The sequence below is a fragment of the Gasterosteus aculeatus genome, chromosome 20, assembly GCF_964276395.1.
Source record: "Gasterosteus aculeatus chromosome 20, fGasAcu3.hap1.1, whole genome shotgun sequence".
Classification (NCBI taxonomy): domain Eukaryota; kingdom Metazoa; phylum Chordata; class Actinopteri; order Perciformes; family Gasterosteidae; genus Gasterosteus; species Gasterosteus aculeatus.
In genome coordinates, this window is record NC_135707.1 from 1,364,185 (window position 1) to 1,385,145 (window position 20,961).

Consider the following 20,961-nt stretch of genomic DNA (forward strand, 5'->3'; position numbering starts at 1 on the left):
AATTCTTTCATTTGAGGAAGAAAATTCTAACTTATTATAAACAAACTGGACAAAAGTAATCAGAGTCCTTTTAATAAAACACGTTGAACACATTAACAGGAGTGTCGGACCGTCGCCATGGGAACGTCAGTTTGAAGCACGAGTCCTAGAACTTTGTCGTGACTCATCAAACAGGAGGAATGAGGAGAAGCAGCAGAACGTTGGACGTGAGGTCGGACTTTCATTCGCTCCGTGTGAGCAAATACAAACACCAGCTCAGCATGTTCAGTTTAAGCCTTTTGGTGACAAGATGTTTGAATACTTATTGACTTTTTCAAACCAAACTAATGCGCTGATCAATTAATACTGTGGATAAAACATTCTGAACAACCAAGAGCTGAGAGCTCAATAGAAAAGGAATAAATGAAACACTTGTGGTGGGAATAAGAATAAGAAGAATAGCTTGTTACAAGTAAACTAAAGAATCCTTAGTTGATCAGGAGTCTAACAAATAATAAATTGTGAGGATGAGAAAATAAAAATAAAAGTCAGTGTGCATTTTCTAATGAAACTTTGTGTGAGAAACACAGGTATCTCATTTAATATATATAATATGATTTAATAATGAAATACTTTGTTTGAGGGGGGGTCACCACAAAGGTCCTTTGATATTAATACAGGATTGTCATCGTGTGATTCCATTCTTTTGTATTAATGGACTTTCAGCAGTGATGAGATGATATGAGGAGGACTGAAGGTCTCTTCTGCCTCCTGCTGGTGTTCACACGCTGCTCCAAAGAGAAGTCAAAGGTCGCTGAGGGGAAGAACCTGAGGGCTCATTCAGTCCGGAAGGAGAAGCCTTTCGTCCCTGGTTTAAGAACCAGAACCAGAGGAGTTGATGCCATTGATTACTGATGAATAATAAAAAGTGGTTCAAAGCTCTGAGAAGCAGAACGGAGTGAAGATCCTTGTTCTGAATGAATGAATGAATCACACTCATGTGTAAACGATGATATGAAGACATTCTCCTCCTTTTTCTCATCACGAGAGACACAAGTAAACAAAATCAGATGAAACAAGTTGATCAAACTAGCAAAGTACAGAAAATATGTATGTGCACTCTGATATACATGTATATTTATATATATTGTTCCCAAACTGCTCATTTAGTCTTCTAAAGTCTCGCTATACAAAAAAAATATACATCTAATAAAAAATACACTCTTAAAGTTAAAAACCTGGCGGACATGAGGGAGAAACCAAAAATAATCAGATGTCAGATGTAGGGAGCCCTTCAGTCGTCATCACTGTCGCTGCCCGACTCGCTGAGCTGAAGGTCGTTTCCTGACGAGATAAAATATGAATATAAATGCAGAACAACTCCTTCATCACTGAGAGGAGCATCAACGTGAACTCACTCAGCGTGTTCATCAGCTGGTTGTCGCCCGCCGGCCGCTCCGTCGCCCCGTTGAAGGCCGGCTGGCGGCCGGGGGAGGTCTGGCCGGGCGGCCGGGCCGGGGGGGGCAGGGGGGCGTCGCGCTCGCCGTCGCTGCTGCTGTCGTCGGCGCTGCCCGACGCGCTGCCCGAGTCCGACGAGCTGCTGCTGCTGCTCATCTGCTCGATCACCTCGGCCTCCGCGCGCAGCTCTGTGCACGGCAGCGTGCGCGGACACACGGATGTTAATGCGCTCAAATCTATTTATTACTGCTTATTTATATGATATATATTTATATTATTGTATCTTATCGTATCTTTAAATTCTCCTCCTGCTCGCTGACGCGCGCTCACACGGAGGCCGGCGGGTCAAAGTGCGTCGTACCTCTCTTGATGTCGTCGAGCTGCGGCTCCGGCGAGGGGTTGTCCTTGGAGGGAGACGGGGAGGCCTTGACCCCGGCCCCGGGCTTGGTCGGGGCCCGGAACGGGGTGCTGGGCTGGCTGGACCGAACCGACTGCTGCTCGATCCGTGCCTGGATCTTACTGCTGCCCTCGGCCCTGAAACACACACACACGCACACACACACACACACACACACACCGGCTGTTAGAACTCGCTCACACTTAGAAACTGATCAGTGATGAGTGCAGTTTCAACCAGCGTCCAGAAGATGGAGCCAAAGAAAAGGTGTGAATGGGATGAAGGTGAGAAAAACAAAACACCGTGTTTGTGCTTCAATGGGACCAGTGCCCCCCCCTCCCCCCCTCCCCCCTCACCTGGTCTTCTTGACTTGGATGCTGCTGCTCAGCTTCTCCAGCACGAACTCCCCGGTGTCGTGGTTGATGATGAGCACGCAGTCCTTCTGGTACGGCCGCTTGTTTCCCTTGAACACCGTCATGGGCGGCGTGGAGCCCTGCAGGAACAACAGCCATGTGAGTACCCGCGCGCTCCTCCGTCACAGCGAGGGGTCGAAAGGTCCACCAGCTCCTCGGCAGCACGGCAGTTAAATAGTAGACGTGTTTGATTGTCAGGTGGATTTGTGACCGAGGGGAATTTGAGAGACGGATGTTTTCTCTCCAGCGCAGCCTCACCGGAATGTGAGGTAACGTGATGGTGACCTCGTCTCCTTTGCCGACCTGCAGCTCGCCCTCGCAGCTCGTATCGATGGACGCTGGTTTGAAGTCATCTGAAAAGGGACAGACGGGTTTCTGGATGTGACTGTAAATGTACACTTTAGATGTCTGACGGTGTCGATAATGACTTATTTCAAAGCTATACATCCAACATAGTGTGATGACGTCTCAGTCAATAACATTAATAAACATCTTGAGTGAAATGTATATATATATATGGACATTTTACCACAACAATTACATGTCAAAATAAAGTCTGTGTAAACATGTTGATCTTTCTGTGGAGCGATTTGTTTTTATTTCATCATAAGCGTTTTACTGTGATTCTGTTTCTCTGCATTTATTGATCCGTGATCATCGAGCTTGTGATGACACGTGAAACTAACACAGCTCATTATTCCGTTTCCTGTCTCGTGCAGCAGGTTTTAAGGAGCCGTCGTTGTTATTGTTTACAGATCGTTGACAATAAGTAGGCGTGTCTGATCCCACTCAGGTGTCACTTCGTCCTGCAGGTGCACGGTTGTCAATCATTCCGTCGCACTCACATCTGATTGTGTGAAAGGAGGATTTGGGCCTCTTCTCGAAGCTTTCTCCGAGCTTCAAAACATGTTCCTCTTTGTCCAGCAGCGGGTTCGTGCTCCCGTTCATGTCTCCGTCCGTTTAAAAGAATAAAAAGGTTGAAAAGATTCACATTTATGTTCAAATGTTCCGAAGGGCCGATCGGCGTTCGGTCGCTTCGGGAGGAATGAGATATAAATCTGTAGCTGTAAAGCAGTTAGCCGGCTGTGGCTACGCGTTAGCACAACAAGCCTTTCACCATTCGAACGCGCCTCTTCCGGTTTTGGTCCGTCGATCAAATGTCACCGAAAATATGTAAAGTCACAGTTTCTGATTTTTTCGGTAAAATGTACATTTAGAGGAAACAAAGTGTAATATATTCCTTAAAGTCTACAATGAACCCATGATTGTATTTGGAGGAAACGAGCCGAACATTGAGAGCAAAGAGGATCAAAGTTGCTACACGGAGGAATTTAACTGACGGACAAGATGGACGTCCACTACCGGCAAGTGAACCGAGGCGTAAAATGTTTTTAAACTAACCGGACTTTAGCGCGACCACCGTCAGAATAACGGGTTTTCTACTCCATCGATGATTGAATAGTAAGATTACTGGAGGACAACAGCGTCCGGAGCTTCCTAGAAGCAACATGGCTCTTTCACAGAGGGGTCGTTTTCCCGGTGAGAGTGAAGCTTCTCATCCGAAGGAGGACGTGGGGTCCAACGGCGAGCTGCCCCCTCGGCTCCCCGGACGGAACCAGAGCTCCACCGCCGAGTCGCGGGACGGACTCGGCGGCTCCGCGGCTCCGGCGTCCGGCTTCAGACTGAGGAAGTTGGAAGATGAAGCTCAGAAGAACTGGGACTTGTTCTACAAGAGAAACACGACGAACTTCTTCAAGGACCGACACTGGACCACCAGAGAGTTCCAGGAGCTGCAGGCCTGCAGAGAGGTGCAACCCGCGATGTTCTACCAGCACGCGAGCTCATCGCTTGCACAAATGTCATTGCTGCCAAACGTCATTTTAAAGCATGTATTATTTTATACGATTCTTTGCTTATCTGCAAAACGCACATTTATATTTGACACATTTTAAATGAGTTTATGTGTTTGTGGCGCTGCAGTTGGAGGCCCAGCGGCTGGTGCTGCTGGAGGCCGGCTGCGGCGTCGGAAACTGCCTCTTCCCTCTGCTGGAGGACGACCGCGACGTCTTCGTCTACGCCTGCGACTTCTCACCGCGAGCCGTTGACTTGGTGAAAGTGAGATATCGTCCACCTTTTGTCTGTTGTGGCTTCGCTGCTGCTGTTCGACCCGACGGCTCCGTAAGATAAAACCACCTCAACGGCCTTCTGTTCACAGAAGAACCCCCTGTACACCCCCGAGCGCTGCTGCGCCTTCCAGTGCGACCTGACCAAAGACGACCTGAGGACGCAGGTGCCGGAGGGCGGCGTGGACGTGGTCACTCTGATCTTTGTCCTGTCGGCCGTCCACCCCGACAAGATGCAGCTGGTTCTGCAGAACATCAGCAGGGTGAGAACGCAGACCGAGACGGACTCTTTATTTGTGTATTTATCTATTTGTACGCACACTGTCTAGTGTCTAGCTTGTTCACACCCCCGTGGTCTAAGACGTGAGCGTCCTTCAGGTGCTGAAGCCCGGTGGCGTCGTCCTGTTCAGAGACTACGGCCTGAACGACCACGCCATGCTGCGCTTTAAGGCCCGCAGCAAGCTGGGGGAGAACTTCTACGTGCGCCAAGACGGGACCAGATCCTACTTCTTCTCCAAAGGTCTGCAGACGACTTCCAGGAAGTCTTTTTTTCTGTTTGTGTCATTGAGCCTGACGGCTGGATATTTTAACGTGAATACTTTACTTTAAAGTGGCGTGGATCCCTTCACTGTCTCTCTTTGTGCCAACGACATCAGCGGCTGAAACGTTCGCCGGCTGCAGTGACCACGAGTTTTTCAGTGCAGTACGAAGACAGCTGTGTTGTGTCCTCTGCTCTCAGAGCTCCTGGCCGAGCTGTTTGCCGGCGCCGGCCTCCAGTCTGTTTCCAACGACTACGTCCTGAGAGAGACGGTCAACAAGAAGGAGGGCCTTTGTGTTCCCAGAGTGTTTCTGCAGAGCAAATTCACCAAGCCCGGCCAATCCCAGGGCTGCTGACGTCGGTAGGAGGGCCGGCCTGTCCTCTCGGGGACAAACGTCTCCTGCTTGATATTCCTCGGGGCCGTTGGCAGCCTCAACATTGTGGCGGACGCCCAGAAAATTACTCATCCCACTAATTTACCGATGTCCCCTGCTGCTTCACCAACGGACGAGGGCTTAGACTGGGACACGTGGACCGATGGGATTGAAGGGGAATTATTTTATTTACTCATCACCAGCAGAACTACTGTGAGCTTCGAACTCTGCTCCTCCTTCTCCCCGACGTTCAGTCACAGGGACCATTTCATCGTCTTTGTGTGTCAACATGAAAGAAACGATGCGTAACTCCATTGTGTTGTTTGACACTTTGGTCCCATTTTAGGTAAACCAGTCCGAAAATAATTTTAGGTGGTTTCCGAGTGTCTTTAATACGTTCAGATGGTTGTCACATCTGATGTTCAGCTTTCCTCTGCCTGGACAAACCTTCAAATAAATCCACAGTCAAAGGCAGCTTCATCGTCAATTCTTCTACACACAAAGCGGGTTGAACGTTTCTCTCCGGTCCAACACATGAAATAAAACCTTTAGACAACAGAAGTATTATTGACGCCTACTTTGCAGCAGTCGGACATCTGGTGTATTTGAGTCTTAGAGCGTGAGAGCTGTTTACGTCCTTGAGTCACTTCCTGTGAAGACGGACTGAGGACGTGGGCCACAATCAATGTGACGCCCCAAAAAGACCCATTTTAGTCCGAGTGGGATCACAAGTGACTGTTACTTGCGGTCAGCTCCTCCGCTGATGCCGGGGATCAGAAGAGCAATGCAGCAGCATTCAGAGACACTGTCCCTGAATGTCCCTTTGCTGTCCCACACGTCCTCCAGGCTCCTGAGGCCTTGGCTGTTGGCTTGGCGGTGTGTCCACAATGTGGCGCACACCGTGTTTCATACACGTCCTGTGTGGATCATAACAGAAACCAACCATCTATAAACAAGTACATAGCACTGATACTGAAAGTATTTAATCACTTTGTGAAACCATTAACTTCTGTTGTCTTTGGGATGTTTCTGTTTGCACAAACGTGAGGGTTTTCTTGAGGGGGCGTGAAACGTTACGGACTTTCCACTGCGAGTGATGTGGCGAGCGGCTCGCACGGCTTCCTGAACGCGTCTCTCTGCTTCGCACCTCGCGGCGGATCTTTGGTGACAAAGAACAAGTAGAAAAATGGTGTGAAGATATCGAGTAGAGAGATGAACACAACAGGCGGGTGGATTTATTGTTTTACCAAATGTATAGAAGAACATTCTGTGAAGGATTACCACGTTTTATCTCATTCAACCCAAAACAAAAGGATTCCATCTGGTTTGAAATGACTCTGCTTTTAAACATGTCAAACGGCAGTAAAATCAAATGTAAGTGCAACAGGATTAAATACAGAGGAATTATTCTACATAATGATGCAAACCGTCAACATGCATCACAGGAATCATCACATAATAAAAACTGTCCCCCATTTCCTCCAGAAGTAGTGAGACACGCTGATGTGAGACGTGTTGGTGTGAGACACGCTGATGTGAGACGTGTTGGTGTGAGACACGCTGATGTGAGACGTGTTGGTGTGAGACACGCTGATGTGAGACGTGTTGGTGTGAGACACGCTGAGGTGAGACGTGTTGGTGTGAGACGTGTCCATATGGATGGAATCCACCAGCACATTTAATTGAAATCACATAAAATCTATGGCTGCAACAACGAATCGATAAAATCGATTATTAAAAGCGTTGGCAACGAATTTCATCATCGATTCGTTGTGTCGCGCGATTATTACGTCACTCAATGAGTTGCGTAGATGCGCGCGGAGCAAAAATAAAAATGAAGGCGGCGAGCCGCCGTAGAGGAAAGAGCAGCCGGCAGTTGTTGTGAGTCACATGACGCAGGGAGAGACGTCTGTTCGACTAGTCGTCTAAGGTGTGCGAGCGTGGGGGGTCCCGGTCCACGTGGTCCCGTTTTGACGTGAGGGACGTAACAAGCCTCCTGTTTACTCGTCATCCAGCTGATCAAGCTAGCGTTAGCTCGCTAATAACAGCAGTAAAGCAGTTAGCAAGACACGTTTTTATTTACTCGCCTCTTTTGGACCATTCATTTTTCAATGTGTTGTCTGATTTTTTTGTGCTTTGTCCCATATCGGTTATTGTTGACAAATATATTTGTGTGTGTTGTACTTTTTAATGCTGTCATATACGGTAGTCCAGTGCGCTTGCGCAGATACTGTGGGTTATACGGTAGTTGATGTTATGCCTGTAAAGGGAGACACATGGTGATCCATTAAATCAACTAAGAAGCCTCTAATGCATTTATTTACAAATGCCATTTTAAATTCATCTCATAGCACTTGGTTGTTTTTTAGCTGTATGCATTTACTTAACTTGCACTACAATGATGGTAATAATTTAATGAATATGCTTCAAGTGAACATGAGGGTATGTTTGTGAGTGTAGTATAGAGAACTAGTTCTGACGAATTTGAGGTTCTGTTTTAGAATAAAGGGTTGGAAACTAAAGCTTTTTAATACCGATTTTTGCCAAAGAAATAATAGACCGATTAATCGATTATCAAAATAATCGTTAGTTGCAGCCCTAATAAAATCCAATATTTGTAAATACGGATTCCTCTGATGTTTGATGAATGTTCATTGCTTTATAATGTAAAAATGATTTCAGGACTCAATGTTTTAATTTAATTTAATACAAACATTAAGCAGCAGGTTCTGACGTTGAGCAACACAGAAGTCTTTGACTTGAAGCAACAGCTGGATCTTCTGTCACATGAAGATGAGATGAACTTTGTCTCCGGATGCTTCCGCTCAGCCTCAGAGGCGTCACGTCATCCTCCGACAGTGACCTGGATGAAGTGTCCCACCGCCCCCCCGTCCTTGCACTCCGCTTTGCACTGAAACCGTCCTTCGTCCCGCGGCGTCACGTGGACGATCTCCGTCATCACCCGCCTGCGCCTCGCGCCGTCCTCGGTCTCGTTCACCGTGGTGACGTACCTGCTGGGGTCGGTCAGCTCGACGTCGGACGGACTGCCCGATTGGTACCACGCGGCCCGCAGCTGGCCGCACTGCGCTACGTCATAGGTTACGTGGCAGAGGAGCCGGAGGGAGGAGCCGGGGGCGGCGGCGACGCGGCTCTGCGGGTAATTGACCTCTAAGGCCGCTACAGCACCAAAGGGAGCACAGAAACACCTGGGGTCACGTGACCGGACATCATCACCTGATCTCAGTAGACAAATCAGTTCACCTTTGACCTTTAACACCAAAAGCCTCTCAGGTCATCGCTGAGTCTGGGTGGATAAAACGCATCCCACCTTCTTATGATGGTTTATAGTTATTGCTCTACTTTAAATAACGAAAAGCATTCTGGGTAATCGACCTACTTCCCTTTGAGAGTTCACAGGCTGTCCAGTATGTCGCTTATACACAAATATATGCCGACTACTTCTTCCAAAATTCTTAGTTTTCTTAATAATTTTTTAAAAACTGACCTTTCTCCTCCTGAGTTGACGACAACGCACACAAAGACACCAACAGCAGCACCGTGGCCCCAGTAAGCCCAGTAAGCCCAGTCATTCTCCTGAAGCTCGCACCAGAGACGAGCGCGAAGACCCGAACACGTTAAAGTGAAGGCACCACGAGGCGAGCTGAGCAGGATGTGGGTCTGCGTGGAGGGGGGGGGGGCTCTTGTTGTTGGATGCTAGCATGTGTGTGTCTGTGGTTTAGTGATGAGTGTCGGTGGAAAAGGCCTCCAGAGACAATCTGACCTATTTAGACTCTTAGAAACCTTGAATGTTTTTCATGCTCTTCACTGTCTTCATCACAGAAACCTCCCTTTAAGGACTCAAACTGCACGCTGGAAGATGCAAAGAGAATGTTGATCAGCAGTAACACAGCTTTTAATTATGTTTAAAGGAAAAGTATATGGTTGTTGTTTTGTTATTTGTAACAAACTCCATATTCGATTCTTTCGTTGTGATTGTGCCTGATGAAGAAATGTACGTAAACTATTTTAAGAGTCTGTATCTGCTGCTATTTGATTCTCTGTGTAAAGGAATAATAACCAACATTATAAAATCATGATCAATAAATTCCCAAATCACACCCTGTTCAGGGCAGAAGTGAAGTGAGTCAAACGGACACCGACGCACACACGGAAGTATAAAATTGGCACCTTGTAATGCCGAACTAGAAATACTTTTAATTCAGGATGTGAAGTCATGAGGGAACTTTTGTGAGACGGATATTCACACTTATTTTGTGAACAGCGTTTAAAGGAAACACCAACGAGAGTCTGAAGTCTGTTCATAAAGTCCCCGTCTTTATTCCCAGTCGTGATGTCACTTCTTCCTAATTTCTTACCGATGAACCGGTCACATAAATCGACTTTTTATTTTTTACCATAATTTAGATCCATAAAGCAAACACTGGATTTTTGTGAGAGACAGTTGGTCAACTAGAGGCGGAGTTAAATAAATGATTTCACTCCAAGGACCTGATTGGTTTATTCGACGCTGTCTTCTGTGTTGTCGGTTTTTTGTGGACACCTGATTTAGTTTCCTGTGGTTGATGACACACCGTCTTCGATGCATCACGTCATCATCCGTCATAAATAGCAAATGGACACCAGAGACAATTAGTAACTGTCAGTTCAGAGAAGAATGGAGGGGAGACAATACGTAAATTCTCCTGCAATGAACAATGTGGAGGAGCAAACAACCAATCAGCAAAGCTTAAGTAAGTTGAAGTATTTCTTTCTACAGAATGTTATGTTTCTCACTTTGATCTGACCTCCGACCTTCTCCATCTTTGCTTCAAACAGGCAGCTTGTATTTCTTATCACATGTTTCTTTTATTTGAAATGACATTATTACATTACAGGTCATGTAGCCGACGCTTTTATCCAAAGCGACTTACGTTGCATTTTTAACCCGTGGCTGAGGGGTTGGGTGTCTTGCTCAGGGACACTTCAACAGGGGGCAGCAGGGCCTCCAACCGGCAAAAGGACACACTGCTAATGCGGAAGTAATGATAATAATCCTGAAACCTCCATAGTAAACATTTTATTGCAGTTTGTTCATAATACCTACATCATATTTTCTATATTTTCACAAAAAACACCTGCTCTTATTTTGACAACCTCAGTCTAGTCCAGTTTAAGCCAACTTGTATCTTGTATCTCGATTAAGCCGTATTTGGAAGTATGTGGGTCTGTTTGTTGGTTTTATTAACGTTGTGGTTGCTATGTGTGTTTTTACTTTCCAGCAGGCAGATCAAAAATCTACAAGTTGGTGGGAGTCAGCTTTTTTCTGCTGTGCATCATACAGTTACTTCTCTATGTCTTATTCAGCAATTGTGATGGTGAGTGTAAAATCATCACTGTTTGCACACAGGAGGCCGAGTTGACACACGCACAAGTCATGCAACACGCCGACTCAAAGGCTTTCCTCCTCGCAGCATGAATATATAGTTGGAAGATAAAGAGGCTAAAACAGGGCTGGTAGGCGACCTCGGACGTAGACGGTCGTCTTTGGCACCACGAGATCATAAACATCGACGCACAAACATCTTGATTATCAGATGACCCAGAACACCGTGTGCCTCTGTGCACAGACCTTCTGTCTGTGCATGCATATATATATATATATATATATATATATATATATATATATATATTCCTTTATGTTTTGACCCCTATAATTCCTGAAGGTGAACAGACTAAAATAACTATTAGAAAATATGCATGTAAAAAATAAATTTAAAAGCATGGCATACTTTTGATGTTGAATCAGATGAAATAAACAAATTTTCTTTTTTTTTTACATATTAGTTGTTGGGTTTTTTGTTTTTTGAAATATAGTTAGTTGAGATGAGTTTCTTCCAAACAAGCCAAATACCAGGTTGTCCTTCATCAGGCTGGTGTTTCTTTTTTGAATTTTACAGAAGTAGTAACTTTGTGCCGCTGTAGCAAATAACAAATCAACTCCAGCTACTTTTATCAACGCCCAGAAATGAGTCTGTAGTTCTCCACTTCCTGTCTCCTCGTCTCAAAGTCAACGTTTGATTGAATTTGGGTCGATGGCTGAAATAAGGTCCATGGCGAACACAAGCTGAACGATTTGAACCTTTTTGTTCTACGGCACAGGTGTCAAACCTGTGATGACTTTACTATTGTGAGAATTACAGAAAGACACCAATTACATTTCTATAAAAGTAGCTGCTATTCCTAGAACGTCCACTGGGGGGGTCGCGCTCTGAGTGAGGGCGTGCGTTGGACCAGGGGACACGCCCGTGCACCAACGCAGTGCCGGCAGATCACCTTCCATTGAAAGAAAAAACAATAATAATATTGATTAGTTTGCGACCTGCTATGCGGCGCTGTTGTTCCGTTTGGTTGCTGCTTCTGCTTGTAATTATTCCGTGGGAGTGGGGGGGCAACGCGCCCCTCGTCGGCCACGACCATCCGTGCGCCCCCCCACCGAGCTTACGTAAGGCGGTTACTAACAAGTGAAGAGCTTCACAGCCTCGTTGTGTATGCTGCCACTCGTTATGTTCTGCAACAAACCAAAGTCCGTCGAGGGGAACCGGTTCGATGCTTGAACTCCAAAATGCGTCTTCCTTTGTGAAACATATTAAACCCTTCTCATCTGTTTCCCATTCTAGTGTCTTGTAACAGGTCAGAAAAAAACTCAACTCGCAACTTCACCGGGATGTCTAATGGCGACCTGAATGTAGAGAGAGACCGACTGGCTATGAGGCTGAAGGAAGTGGTTGACGAGAGAGACCGACTGTCTTTAGAGAAGAAGGAAGTGGTTGACGAGAGAGACCGACTGGTTTTAGAGAAGAAGGAAGTGGTTAAAGAAAGAGACCGACTGGTTTTAGAGAAGAAGGAAGTGGTTAAAGAAAGAGACCGACTGGTTTTAGAGAAGAAGGAAGTGGTTAAAGAAAGAGACCGACTGGTTTTAGAGAAGAAGGAAGTGGTTAAAGAAAGAGACCGACTGGTTTTAGAGAAGAAGGAAGTGGTTGACGAGAGAGACCGACTGGTTTCAGAGAAGAAGGAAGTGGTTGACGAGAGAGACCGATTGTCTATAAAGCTGAAGGAAGTGGTTAAAGAAAGAGACCGACTGGTTTTACAGAAGAAGGAAATGGTTAAAGAAAGAGACCAACTGTCTTTAGAGAAGAAGGAAATGGTTAGGGAAAATACCCGACTCGCTGAAGAGAACTCAAATCTCAAGGTGGAAAAAAGCAAACTACAAAATGACATCGACCAACTTAGAAAGCGTGAGAAAGTTTTCTTTTCTTTCAACATATCTTCAGGGTCCGTCTGTCAGGCCCCCACTTTGGTCCAGAGTGAAATATTTGGATAAATGCTGAACAATTCCCATTACATTTTTATTTGACATCCATCGTCTACAGGGGAAGAACCCCTCTGACTTTGTTGGCCCCCCCTGTCAAAGATTTATCTTATTCTTTAAAATATGTCAACAACTACCAGATTTTTTACAAGATTGGAACAGCATTTTGTCCAAACATGTCATGTCAAAAGACCTTTGTATCGCCAGACTTTTCCTTGCTTACAGTGTATTACTGTCTTTTGTCTTCGCTTATCAACTTTTACATCTTCTCTCTTTGCATGTCTTGTTCTCTGCCTTGTGTTGTACTACCCTGTCCAGTTCTGTCCCATCTTGACCCCCATGTCTTGTTCTCTGCCTTGTGTTGTACTACCCTGTCCAGTTCTGTCCCATCTTGACCCCCATGTCTTGTCCTTAGTCTGGTGTTTTCATATCCTGTCCGATCTGTCCCATCTTGACGCCCATGTCTTGTCCTGTCTTGTGTTGTACTACCCTGTCCGGTTCTGTCCCATCTTGACGCCCATGTCTTGTCCTCTGTCTTGTGTTGTACTACCCTGTCCAGTTCTGTCCCATCTTGACGCCCATGTCTTGTCCTCTGTCTTGTGTTGTACTACCCTGTCCAGTTCTGTCCCATCTTGACCCCCATGTCTTGTCCTTAGTCTGGTGTTTTCATATCCTGTCCGATTCTGTCCCATCTTGACGCCCATGTCTTGTCCTGTCTTTTGTTGTACTACCCTGTCCGGTTCTGTCCCATCTTGACGCCCATGTCTTGTCCTCTGTCTTGTGTTGTACTACCCTGTCCAGTTCTGTCCCATCTTGACGCCCATGTCTTGTCCTCTGTCTTGTGTTGTACTACCCTGTCCGGTTCTGTCCCATCTTGACCCCCTGTCTTGTCCTCTAACTTGTGTTGTCCTCCACTGTCCTCCACTTTGCTTCTTGTTTTCCGACCCGTCTTGTCTCGACCATTTGTTTTTTTTAAAAGGGTTGTTCCTTTTTTTAATTGCATTTTAATATATTAAAACATGTTTTTATTTATAAATTAGTACCTATCACCACTTAAATGTTATATTTTTAAAGTAATTTTTGTTAAAATATTAAAATAGAATTTGGGTACATTGCAATAACTGAGTTTAGTATTATTTAACATTTCCACATTTGACAGGAAGTTTCTCCCTGTCTCTCTTTCTCTGCCTCTTTGCTGCGCTTCTACTCGTCATCTTGTACTCTGAGCCGCTTTGGGGTTTGGGGGGTTTGAACACAATGCATCTCAAGTCCTTATGTCGGTTTTGCTTTCGTTTTTTTACATTTTTATAGAGCTTGCCTCCCAGGGGTGTTTGGAAACCCTAACCTCAAAGTGCCCTGAGGGATGGAATGAGTACATGTCCTCCTGTTACCAGCTGTCCTGTATGGCAGACACCTGGGAAAGGGCCCGAGACGACTGTCAGTCAAAAGGATCCCATCTGGTGATGTTGAAAGACGCTTGTGAAGAGGTATTTGTGATGTTTCTTCTATAGACCTGATGTACGGTTGACCTCTTCTCGTATTAGATAAAGCTTATCAACTGCATTTCCCAACAGGATATTGTCCGCAGGCTTGGAGGTGATCTCAATATATGGATTGGCATGAGTTGTTCCTGGTGGTACAATCACTGTACATTGGTGGATGGAAGCAATCCGACTTATACGTAAGTTTGCTTTAATGTTATTAATAAGACAATGATCCTGATAACAGTAACACCACATTACATTGTGTAGTATGTTCTATTTATTTTAAAGCTGGGACTTTAAACAAAAGGACGGAAGATATTATAGAGATTTCAATTGGTGATTGCAATGAGCTAAAGGCCACTAAGAGGTCACCAGTCTACCACAGTGGCAACATACACAACACAAACAAACCAACACAGTCACACAACACATAAACAAACCAACACAGTCAACCCACCGCTTCCTTCCCCTGTTCCACCATCACCAAATCCAATCCAAAAATACTTGTTTTTTCCAGAAATTGGTACCAATGGCAGCCCTTCACACCATGCGATTGTGTTTATTCTGCCCAACACTCGTGGAACCTCAGGGCCTGGTACTTTGGCAGATGTTCTCAAAGAAGATATTGGATCTGTGAAATGTGGTAGTGAACCGGTTCTGTGTGACTCAAGAGACATATGGGGAGGGGGGGGTGTTGGCAGATTCGTAGGCGGCGACCTCTAGTGGTCATGGAAATTAGGATTGGAGCGAAGGGGTGAGTCGTGTGTACAACAACAACGCTGGATGCCGTCAGCGCAAGACAACAACAAGCCTCTCATCCGTAAGAAGGAGGGAACCGTCACGACAGCGGCCATCTTTTGGCTCTGGATAAAGGGCCATTTGAGCTTCTTTGTTTTCATGTTTCCTACATGCTGCATGTATTCCATCATAGTTCACTGATTACTGGAGGATAGGAATGAAACACACTGTAAAATTCTATAATGGTCCCCATGTTGATGTTACTCTTGCACTGCTCTAAGCTTCTCCAGGAATAAGAATAGAAAGGGTTGTTTTCTTGTTATCTGTTCTATTTGTCCAATTTCTATGCTTCTATGTTCTATATTATCTACCATACTATTATATCATTTGACTCTGTTGTGGGATGAGCTCGCCTCTAGTTTGATTGTTAGTCAGTCATGAAACAACAAAAGGTGAGAGGACTTTAACACTGCGTCGTTGCCTCGCTAGTTCCGCCATGTTTTGTCTCCGTACATTGTCAATATATAAAGTAACGGGATGTATGATTCCACTCGTCATCACTGCGAATCATGACAGCGTGTCACGTGGGCGCCCTCTAGTGGGCCCCTGCGGACCCGGGTGGGGCACCCCGTGTCTAACCGCAGGGTGTCTGACTGGTCGTAGAAAGCTCTTTAGCCACATGCTGGTTCAGTTACATGACATCACATTACAGGTCAGTTAACTGACGCTTTTATCCAAAGCGACTTACATTACATTTTTAACCCGTGGCTCTTACATTTCGCCCGGGGAGCAATTAGGGGTTTAGGTGTCTTGCTCAGGGACACTTCGACATGGGACACAGGGCAGCCCGGGACTCGAACCACCAACCTTGTGGTTCCCAGTACACGCCACGACGACGCTCATGCTGTTTATTTTGTTTGACAACCATAAAAGGTGAAGGTCTTCGTGTGCAGCAGCCTGCTTCTCAACATATTTCTACTTTGTTCACTTTCTTGGCAAGATGGCAGTAAAGTTTGTCTTTGAAATATTTTGTTGGTGTCAATTGAATGACTAATTGAACTGAATGTCAACCACCATCAAGTCATTGTTTTTCTATTAAAATCATCATATTGTGTAATCCAAAACATTCATATTTATCCAAAACCTACTTAAAACTTTTTTTTCTATTTCTATCATAATCTCGTCACAAAAGAAATGCAGAATACCTCAACGCAACATATTCTCATAAGAAAGATTACAGCTCAGTACATTCTGTTTGTTTTACTGATGAATGGGACTCTATCTGATATATGATCTTGTTTTGTTAGTATTAAACATGTGTATATTTTTTTAAAAACATAGATAAAAAGGTTTTGTTTTGTTTTAAAACACTAAAAAGACACTTTGGCAACAGGAAGGTGTGGGATTGAGTTGAAATAATCATATTGTGTGCGTATTAATGCTGTGTTTTAGTGTCTTTTTAATGAAGCTGGGCACGGAGCAGGTATCAGGCTTTGGACGCTCCGCGGTCATTCACGTGCACATTTTGACCTCAGTCACGCCAGAGGAAAACAAACAGTTGTTTCTTTCTTTAATGTGGAAGATGAGAACTCCAGGCCTCATTTTAACTAATGATGATGGAGCATTTTTATCCCAAAGATTTGAGAGAAATGTTCATTATTTCTCATTCTGATGGGATTATTCCCTCTAACTCTGTGTAACAACAGCCGCTATCAGATTTCCCGTTCACCTTTCCCTCCGAACTATCCCTTGGCTGGCCTCGGGAGAAAAGGTTTAAATCCGTTTAAAGAGAGAACAATCTGCTTCTCTTCACCGTGAATACGGCCTCTGTCCGACTGCTTGGTTGACGTTCAGCTGCGTTGGCTCTTCAGCCGCGTAGCCGACGCTCATTTCCAGGGATCCTCGCTGCGAGTGCAGCAGTGAGTGTCCTTTGTTGGATCCCTGATGTCAGAAGACATCACAGCCTTTCCTGCCTACCAGGGACTCTTCCACCAGACAGAACCTGCGTGTCTCCGAGTGGACGCCAGGAATCCGCTGACACAGCGGACTCCGCACGAGGGCCGAAATACTTCAGATATTTGGAGAAATTGCGTCTCTGCTTCTCGTTCGGTGGTATGAATGAGGAGGTTTGCAGAGTCATTTTCTATAGTGTGTTTTTTTTTTTACTTATGTCCTTCCCTTCATCAGTTCACTTCATAGTAGTTCATATTTTAGATAACACCTCTTTGCATACCTAACATTACAGGAATCTGATCGTACCGAACCGCCTTCATACACAGCGTCTCCGCTTCACACTTGTGTCCATCCAGTGTCATCGAGACTTTGTTCAAAGCGGACGTGAAACACGTGGCTTCAAGTAGACAAAGGTCTAGGGATCGACTCATGGACGTCCTGGTGACACTCTGGTGACAGTAAGAGGAAACTTCCATTTTGTCCGACACGTCCTGTTATTCAGACAAATCAGCAGCAGCCCGTGGAAACCCAGAAGATGCTGACGGGACCCTGGACGTCCTCCAGGTCAGCAGGGGTGTCGGGCTGCAGCCCCCGCAGGGAGAACTTTACCAGAACCAGACGCCCGTCAGCAGATCTGCACTCTGTATCGAAACTTATATGTAAATGTGAGATGTATGAGTGCGTCTTCATGGAATGAGAACGAAATCAATAGCAAGGAATCCTTCAGCCGATTGTCTGTGTCTCGTAGCACACGTGATTGGTTGACTATTAGCTATCATTCAGAGACGTTTTAGACCCTTAGATAAGAAGTGGGTGTGGTCTTTAGGACGTGACTTTTTGTTTTGCAAGCCGATGTTCTGAATTTGTGGATCGCGAGCGTCGCTACATTCGCCATAAACGAAAGTGACCATTTCGGAACCGAGGAGGACGTAGAGATGACCTGTACATATCTGGTAGAGACCTGTCAATCAGCGTGTAGCCCCGCCCTAAAGTGTCCCTGGCAATATGGTTTATTAGAGACCTGTCAATCGGCATGTAGCCCCGCCCTAAGGTGTCCCTGGCTATATGGTTTATTAGAGACCTGTCAATCAGCATGTAGCCCCGCCCTAAAGTGTTCCTGGCTATATGGTTTATTAGAGACCTGTCAATCGGCATGTAGCCCCGCCCTAAGGTGTCCCTGGCTATATGGTTTATTAGAGACCTGTCAATCAGCATGTAGCCCCGCCCTAAAGTGTCCCTGGCTATATGGTTTATTAGAGACCTGTCAATCAGCATGTAGCCCCGCCCTAAAGTGTCCCTGGCTATATGGTTTATTAGAGACCTGTCAGTCAGCATGTAGCCACGCCCTAAAGTGTCCCTGGCTATATGGCTTATTAGAGACCTGTCAATCAGCATGTAGCCCCGCCCTAAAGCATCTCCTGCTTTATGGTCTGTTTGACTCTAAATGGACCATAAGTTACTGAACGAACATCAAGCTGTACTGAAGAAGAGACTGAGACCATGACTCATGTTTACAATGTTAACTGAGGGAATCAATGAAGAGAGGAGAATCATTTTCTCATAGACAACTATGGGACCAGAGGCGTCGCCTCCCCCCCCCCCCCCCCCCCCCCCCCCCGGGTGTCGGTAGAGGAAATGCAGCTTCTCGACATGAAGCATCGTCTTCACTCGACAGAACCGGACGTTTCCGCCTTGTTGTTTATCTTCCTTGAGCTTTGGTTTGTTTCTTTTTCAGCGAGTGGGGAAATATTTTCATGCAGAATAAAACTCAACCCCAAAGGGCATCTTGGGTCTCTGGAATTGAGGCAACTTTGATGATGATGATGATGATGATGATGATGATGATGATGATGAATCTATCGTCACTGAAGTATCCTCAGTTTGAGGTACGCAGCAGAAAGGGTTGGTTCTGCTCATCTGAATGCATTTAACTGCTCTCCCTCGGCCCTCTTTCCTCTTTCTTTCCTCTGCACATTGTGCTGGTTATGCAACCCGTGTGATGTCCCCCGGGCCTCTTTCTCGTTCCTCCTCCTCCAAAGAGCAGGAGGAATGAAAACAAAAAGATGTTGAAGAGTGCACCCCCCCCTCCTCCCACACAATATGCCTGGAATATTTTAAGTGTTTTGTGCTCCACATTTGAAGCCGGGAAAGGCTGCTCTGAAGTGCAGCGTCTTAACTTTGAAGATGAATGTGTGGTAATATTACTTATTAGCTCGAAGTCAACATCACAAGTGCAGCGAGTTTTCATTCATCGCTTCTTTAAGTTTAATCCACGATATGTCACAATGACGTTTTTAGAGCTTGTACTGAAGAAAACATCTCACGTTTGGATTTTAGCTCAGATGTGGAGGATTTTTCTTGACAAAGACTGATAAATATGTCCATGGCTGTATAGTATAAAAACAGTGAAGGCTTCAGGGGGCCTTTGGTTCAGAGAAAGAGAAAACTCAAGGCCAACAGACAAGCTTTTGTTGAACTCCAAATTCTCCCTTAAATTAGTGCTTTAACGAGGTCAAGAGCCTTGATGTTAATCTGACAGACGTGAATCAATTATTGACATCACATGCCGTTCGATTCAAGTAATCTCTACTTTGAACTGTTTGCGGTATTTGATTCTTCGTATAAAACTGAAAAATCGACCGAGAAATTATTTTCCATAATCATATTACACATCTTGTTTTCAAACCTGATAGAATTGTCTTCATGCAGCTTGTTGACAGCTACTGATCTGGTAAACAACTGTCAGTATTTCATCTGTTATTACGAAACGTGGGAATGTCAGTGAGTCAGCGATGCACAGATGTGTACGAGCAAAACACTCGACTAGATCACAGCGCTTTGGATAAAGATAATGTGATTTTAAATTAATATCAGGATTATAAAACATTGGAAATGAAGGCGCCTTTCCAACAAATCCAATAGAAGCATAATGCGTTCACTCTTAATTGATTAGATTCCCTAGGAGGTGCTCACCTCCCTCTCCTCTTGGAAAATCTTTTCTCCGAATTTTTAGACATTAATCTTGTTCATCTCATAGGATTCTTGGACATTACTGTAATTATTTCCGAAAAACAGGCACATAAATCATTTTAAGAGAATGCAAGTTCTGCACAACAACTGGTGCAAAATATCTTTTAAATGTAACGTCCCTATGAATCTCCTGGATTGCAGATTTGAAAAGACGGCAGGAGCTTGATAACATCAAGAGAAAGGCGGCACATCTTCACGTCTGAGTTCAGGGACCTACGACAATGTTTTTACAAGAAAAATGACTTTCAGCGCAAAAAATGTTTTAAAAAAAGTCAAAATGATGATGAAAAAAGTCATGAAAAAAAATGAAGATATGTTATGGAAATGGAAAAAAAGTTAAAATATGCAATTATGAAAAAAGTCTAAATATATTTGATAAAAAATACGGAGAAAAAGTTTGTTTGTTTGTTTTTAAAATATTTTTAAAAATCTATATATATATATATATATATATCAAACTGTTTTTTGAAAAGGAAATGTCACAGAAACATATTTGATCAAAAGATATTATGGAAAAAAAGTAAAAATATTTAATAATGAAAAATGCCATGGAAAAAAAGTAAATATGGAGAAAAAAAGTAAAAGAATATTAAGTCAATTTCTTTTTTTAATCAGGAATAAAAGTAAAAATAGATTTGGTCAGAAAATACCTTGGAAAAAAAGTCAAAATATATTTGATTAAAAAATATGGAGATTTTTATTTTCTTATATGATGGAAAAACATAAGAATTTTCTTTGAAAATATTAAAAATATGAAATAATGTAAAATGTCACAGAAAAATATTTTATCAAAATATATCATGGAAAAAATGCTTAAACAAAAGTCAAAATATTTAATGATGAAAAAAGTAAAATAAATATTTGGTTGAAAAATATACTGGAAAAAAGTCTAAATGTATTTGTTTAATAATGTCATGAAAAAAAAGTCAAAACATATTAGGTCAGAAAATGTTTTGGAAAAAAGGAAAAATATATTAGATTAAAAAAGGCATGAAAAGAAAAACTACTACAGTGCAGTACATAAGTAATTGCTACATAGGAGGTATTATCTGAGCTATTATTTAGTTATCACCTGGAGGTTACTTAGGGGCATAGTCAGGTGGGA

General features: G+C 44.2%; 3 protein-coding genes and 1 long non-coding RNA gene across 7 annotated transcripts; 2 read left to right on the top strand and 2 right to left on the bottom strand.

Moving 5' to 3' along the window:
• Positions 1 to 56: 56 nt before the first annotated feature.
• Positions 57 to 3,379, bottom strand: eaf1 (ELL associated factor 1). The gene is made up of 6 exons (XM_040165296.2): positions 3,093 to 3,379; positions 2,506 to 2,600; positions 2,191 to 2,327; positions 1,799 to 1,971; positions 1,398 to 1,625; positions 57 to 1,323 (listed from the first exon to the last, which is right to left on the bottom strand). Exons 1-6 carry the CDS (start codon positions 3,193 to 3,195, stop codon positions 1,274 to 1,276), a joined length of 786 nt encoding a protein of 261 aa, XP_040021230.1. The 5' UTR covers positions 3,196 to 3,379; the 3' UTR covers positions 57 to 1,273.
• On the top strand, positions 3,100 to 5,756 carry mettl6 (methyltransferase 6, methylcytidine). 4 transcript variants are annotated; one of them, XM_040165294.2, is made up of 5 exons: positions 3,100 to 4,055; positions 4,228 to 4,362; positions 4,463 to 4,633; positions 4,749 to 4,890; positions 5,110 to 5,756. In XM_040165294.2, the coding sequence occupies exons 1-5, from the start codon at positions 3,756 to 3,758 to the stop codon at positions 5,262 to 5,264; spliced, it is 903 nt and encodes a 300-aa protein (XP_040021228.2). In that variant the 5' UTR covers positions 3,100 to 3,755; the 3' UTR covers positions 5,265 to 5,756. The 4 variants fall into 4 exon arrangements, with proteins under 4 accessions (XP_040021228.2, XP_040021226.2, XP_040021227.2 ...); XM_040165292.2 differs by having other exon boundaries at positions 3,566 to 4,055; positions 4,982 to 5,756; XM_040165293.2 differs by having other exon boundaries at positions 3,566 to 4,055; positions 4,466 to 4,633; positions 4,982 to 5,756.
• A 2,211-nt stretch (positions 5,757 to 7,967) lies between these two features.
• Positions 7,968 to 9,075, bottom strand: LOC144389491 (uncharacterized). Its single transcript, XM_078094362.1, has 2 exons — positions 8,788 to 9,075; positions 7,968 to 8,459 (listed from the first exon to the last, which is right to left on the bottom strand). Exons 1-2 carry the CDS (start codon positions 8,870 to 8,872, stop codon positions 8,128 to 8,130), a joined length of 417 nt encoding a protein of 138 aa, XP_077950488.1. The 5' UTR covers positions 8,873 to 9,075; the 3' UTR covers positions 7,968 to 8,127.
• Positions 9,076 to 12,416: 3,341 nt separating this feature from the next.
• Positions 12,417 to 15,932, top strand: LOC144389453 (uncharacterized). The gene is made up of 4 exons (XR_013453518.1): positions 12,417 to 12,577; positions 13,963 to 14,138; positions 14,226 to 14,332; positions 14,653 to 15,932. It is a non-coding gene; the product is annotated as an uncharacterized LOC144389453 (long non-coding RNA).
• Positions 15,933 to 20,961: the final 5,029 nt, after the last annotated feature.

Excerpts from the sequence above, each read along its gene's own strand:
- eaf1 (XM_040165296.2), bottom strand. The coding sequence starts at position 3,195 with ATGAACGGGAGCACGAACCCGCTGCTGGACAAAGAGGAACATGTTTTG. Across the intron at positions 2,328-2,505 it reads TCACGTTACCTCACATTCCG|GGCTCCACGCCGCCCATGAC; the intron begins GTGAGGCTGCGC and ends TTGTTCCTGCAG. Across the intron at positions 1,972-2,190 it reads ATCCAAGTCAAGAAGACCAG|GGCCGAGGGCAGCAGTAAGA; the intron begins GTGAGGGGGGAG and ends TGTGTGTTTCAG.
- mettl6 (XM_040165292.2), top strand. The coding sequence starts at position 3,756 with ATGGCTCTTTCACAGAGGGGTCGTTTTCCCGGTGAGAGTGAAGCTTCT. Across the intron at positions 4,056-4,227 it reads AGCTGCAGGCCTGCAGAGAG|TTGGAGGCCCAGCGGCTGGT; the intron begins GTGCAACCCGCG and ends GTGGCGCTGCAG. Across the intron at positions 4,634-4,748 it reads TTCTGCAGAACATCAGCAGG|GTGCTGAAGCCCGGTGGCGT; the intron begins GTGAGAACGCAG and ends AGCGTCCTTCAG.
- LOC144389491 (XM_078094362.1), bottom strand. The coding sequence starts at position 8,872 with ATGACTGGGCTTACTGGGCTTACTGGGGCCACGGTGCTGCTGTTGGTG. Across the intron at positions 8,460-8,787 it reads GTCAACTCAGGAGGAGAAAG|CGGCCTTAGAGGTCAATTAC; the intron begins GTCAGTTTTTAA and ends TTGGTGCTGTAG.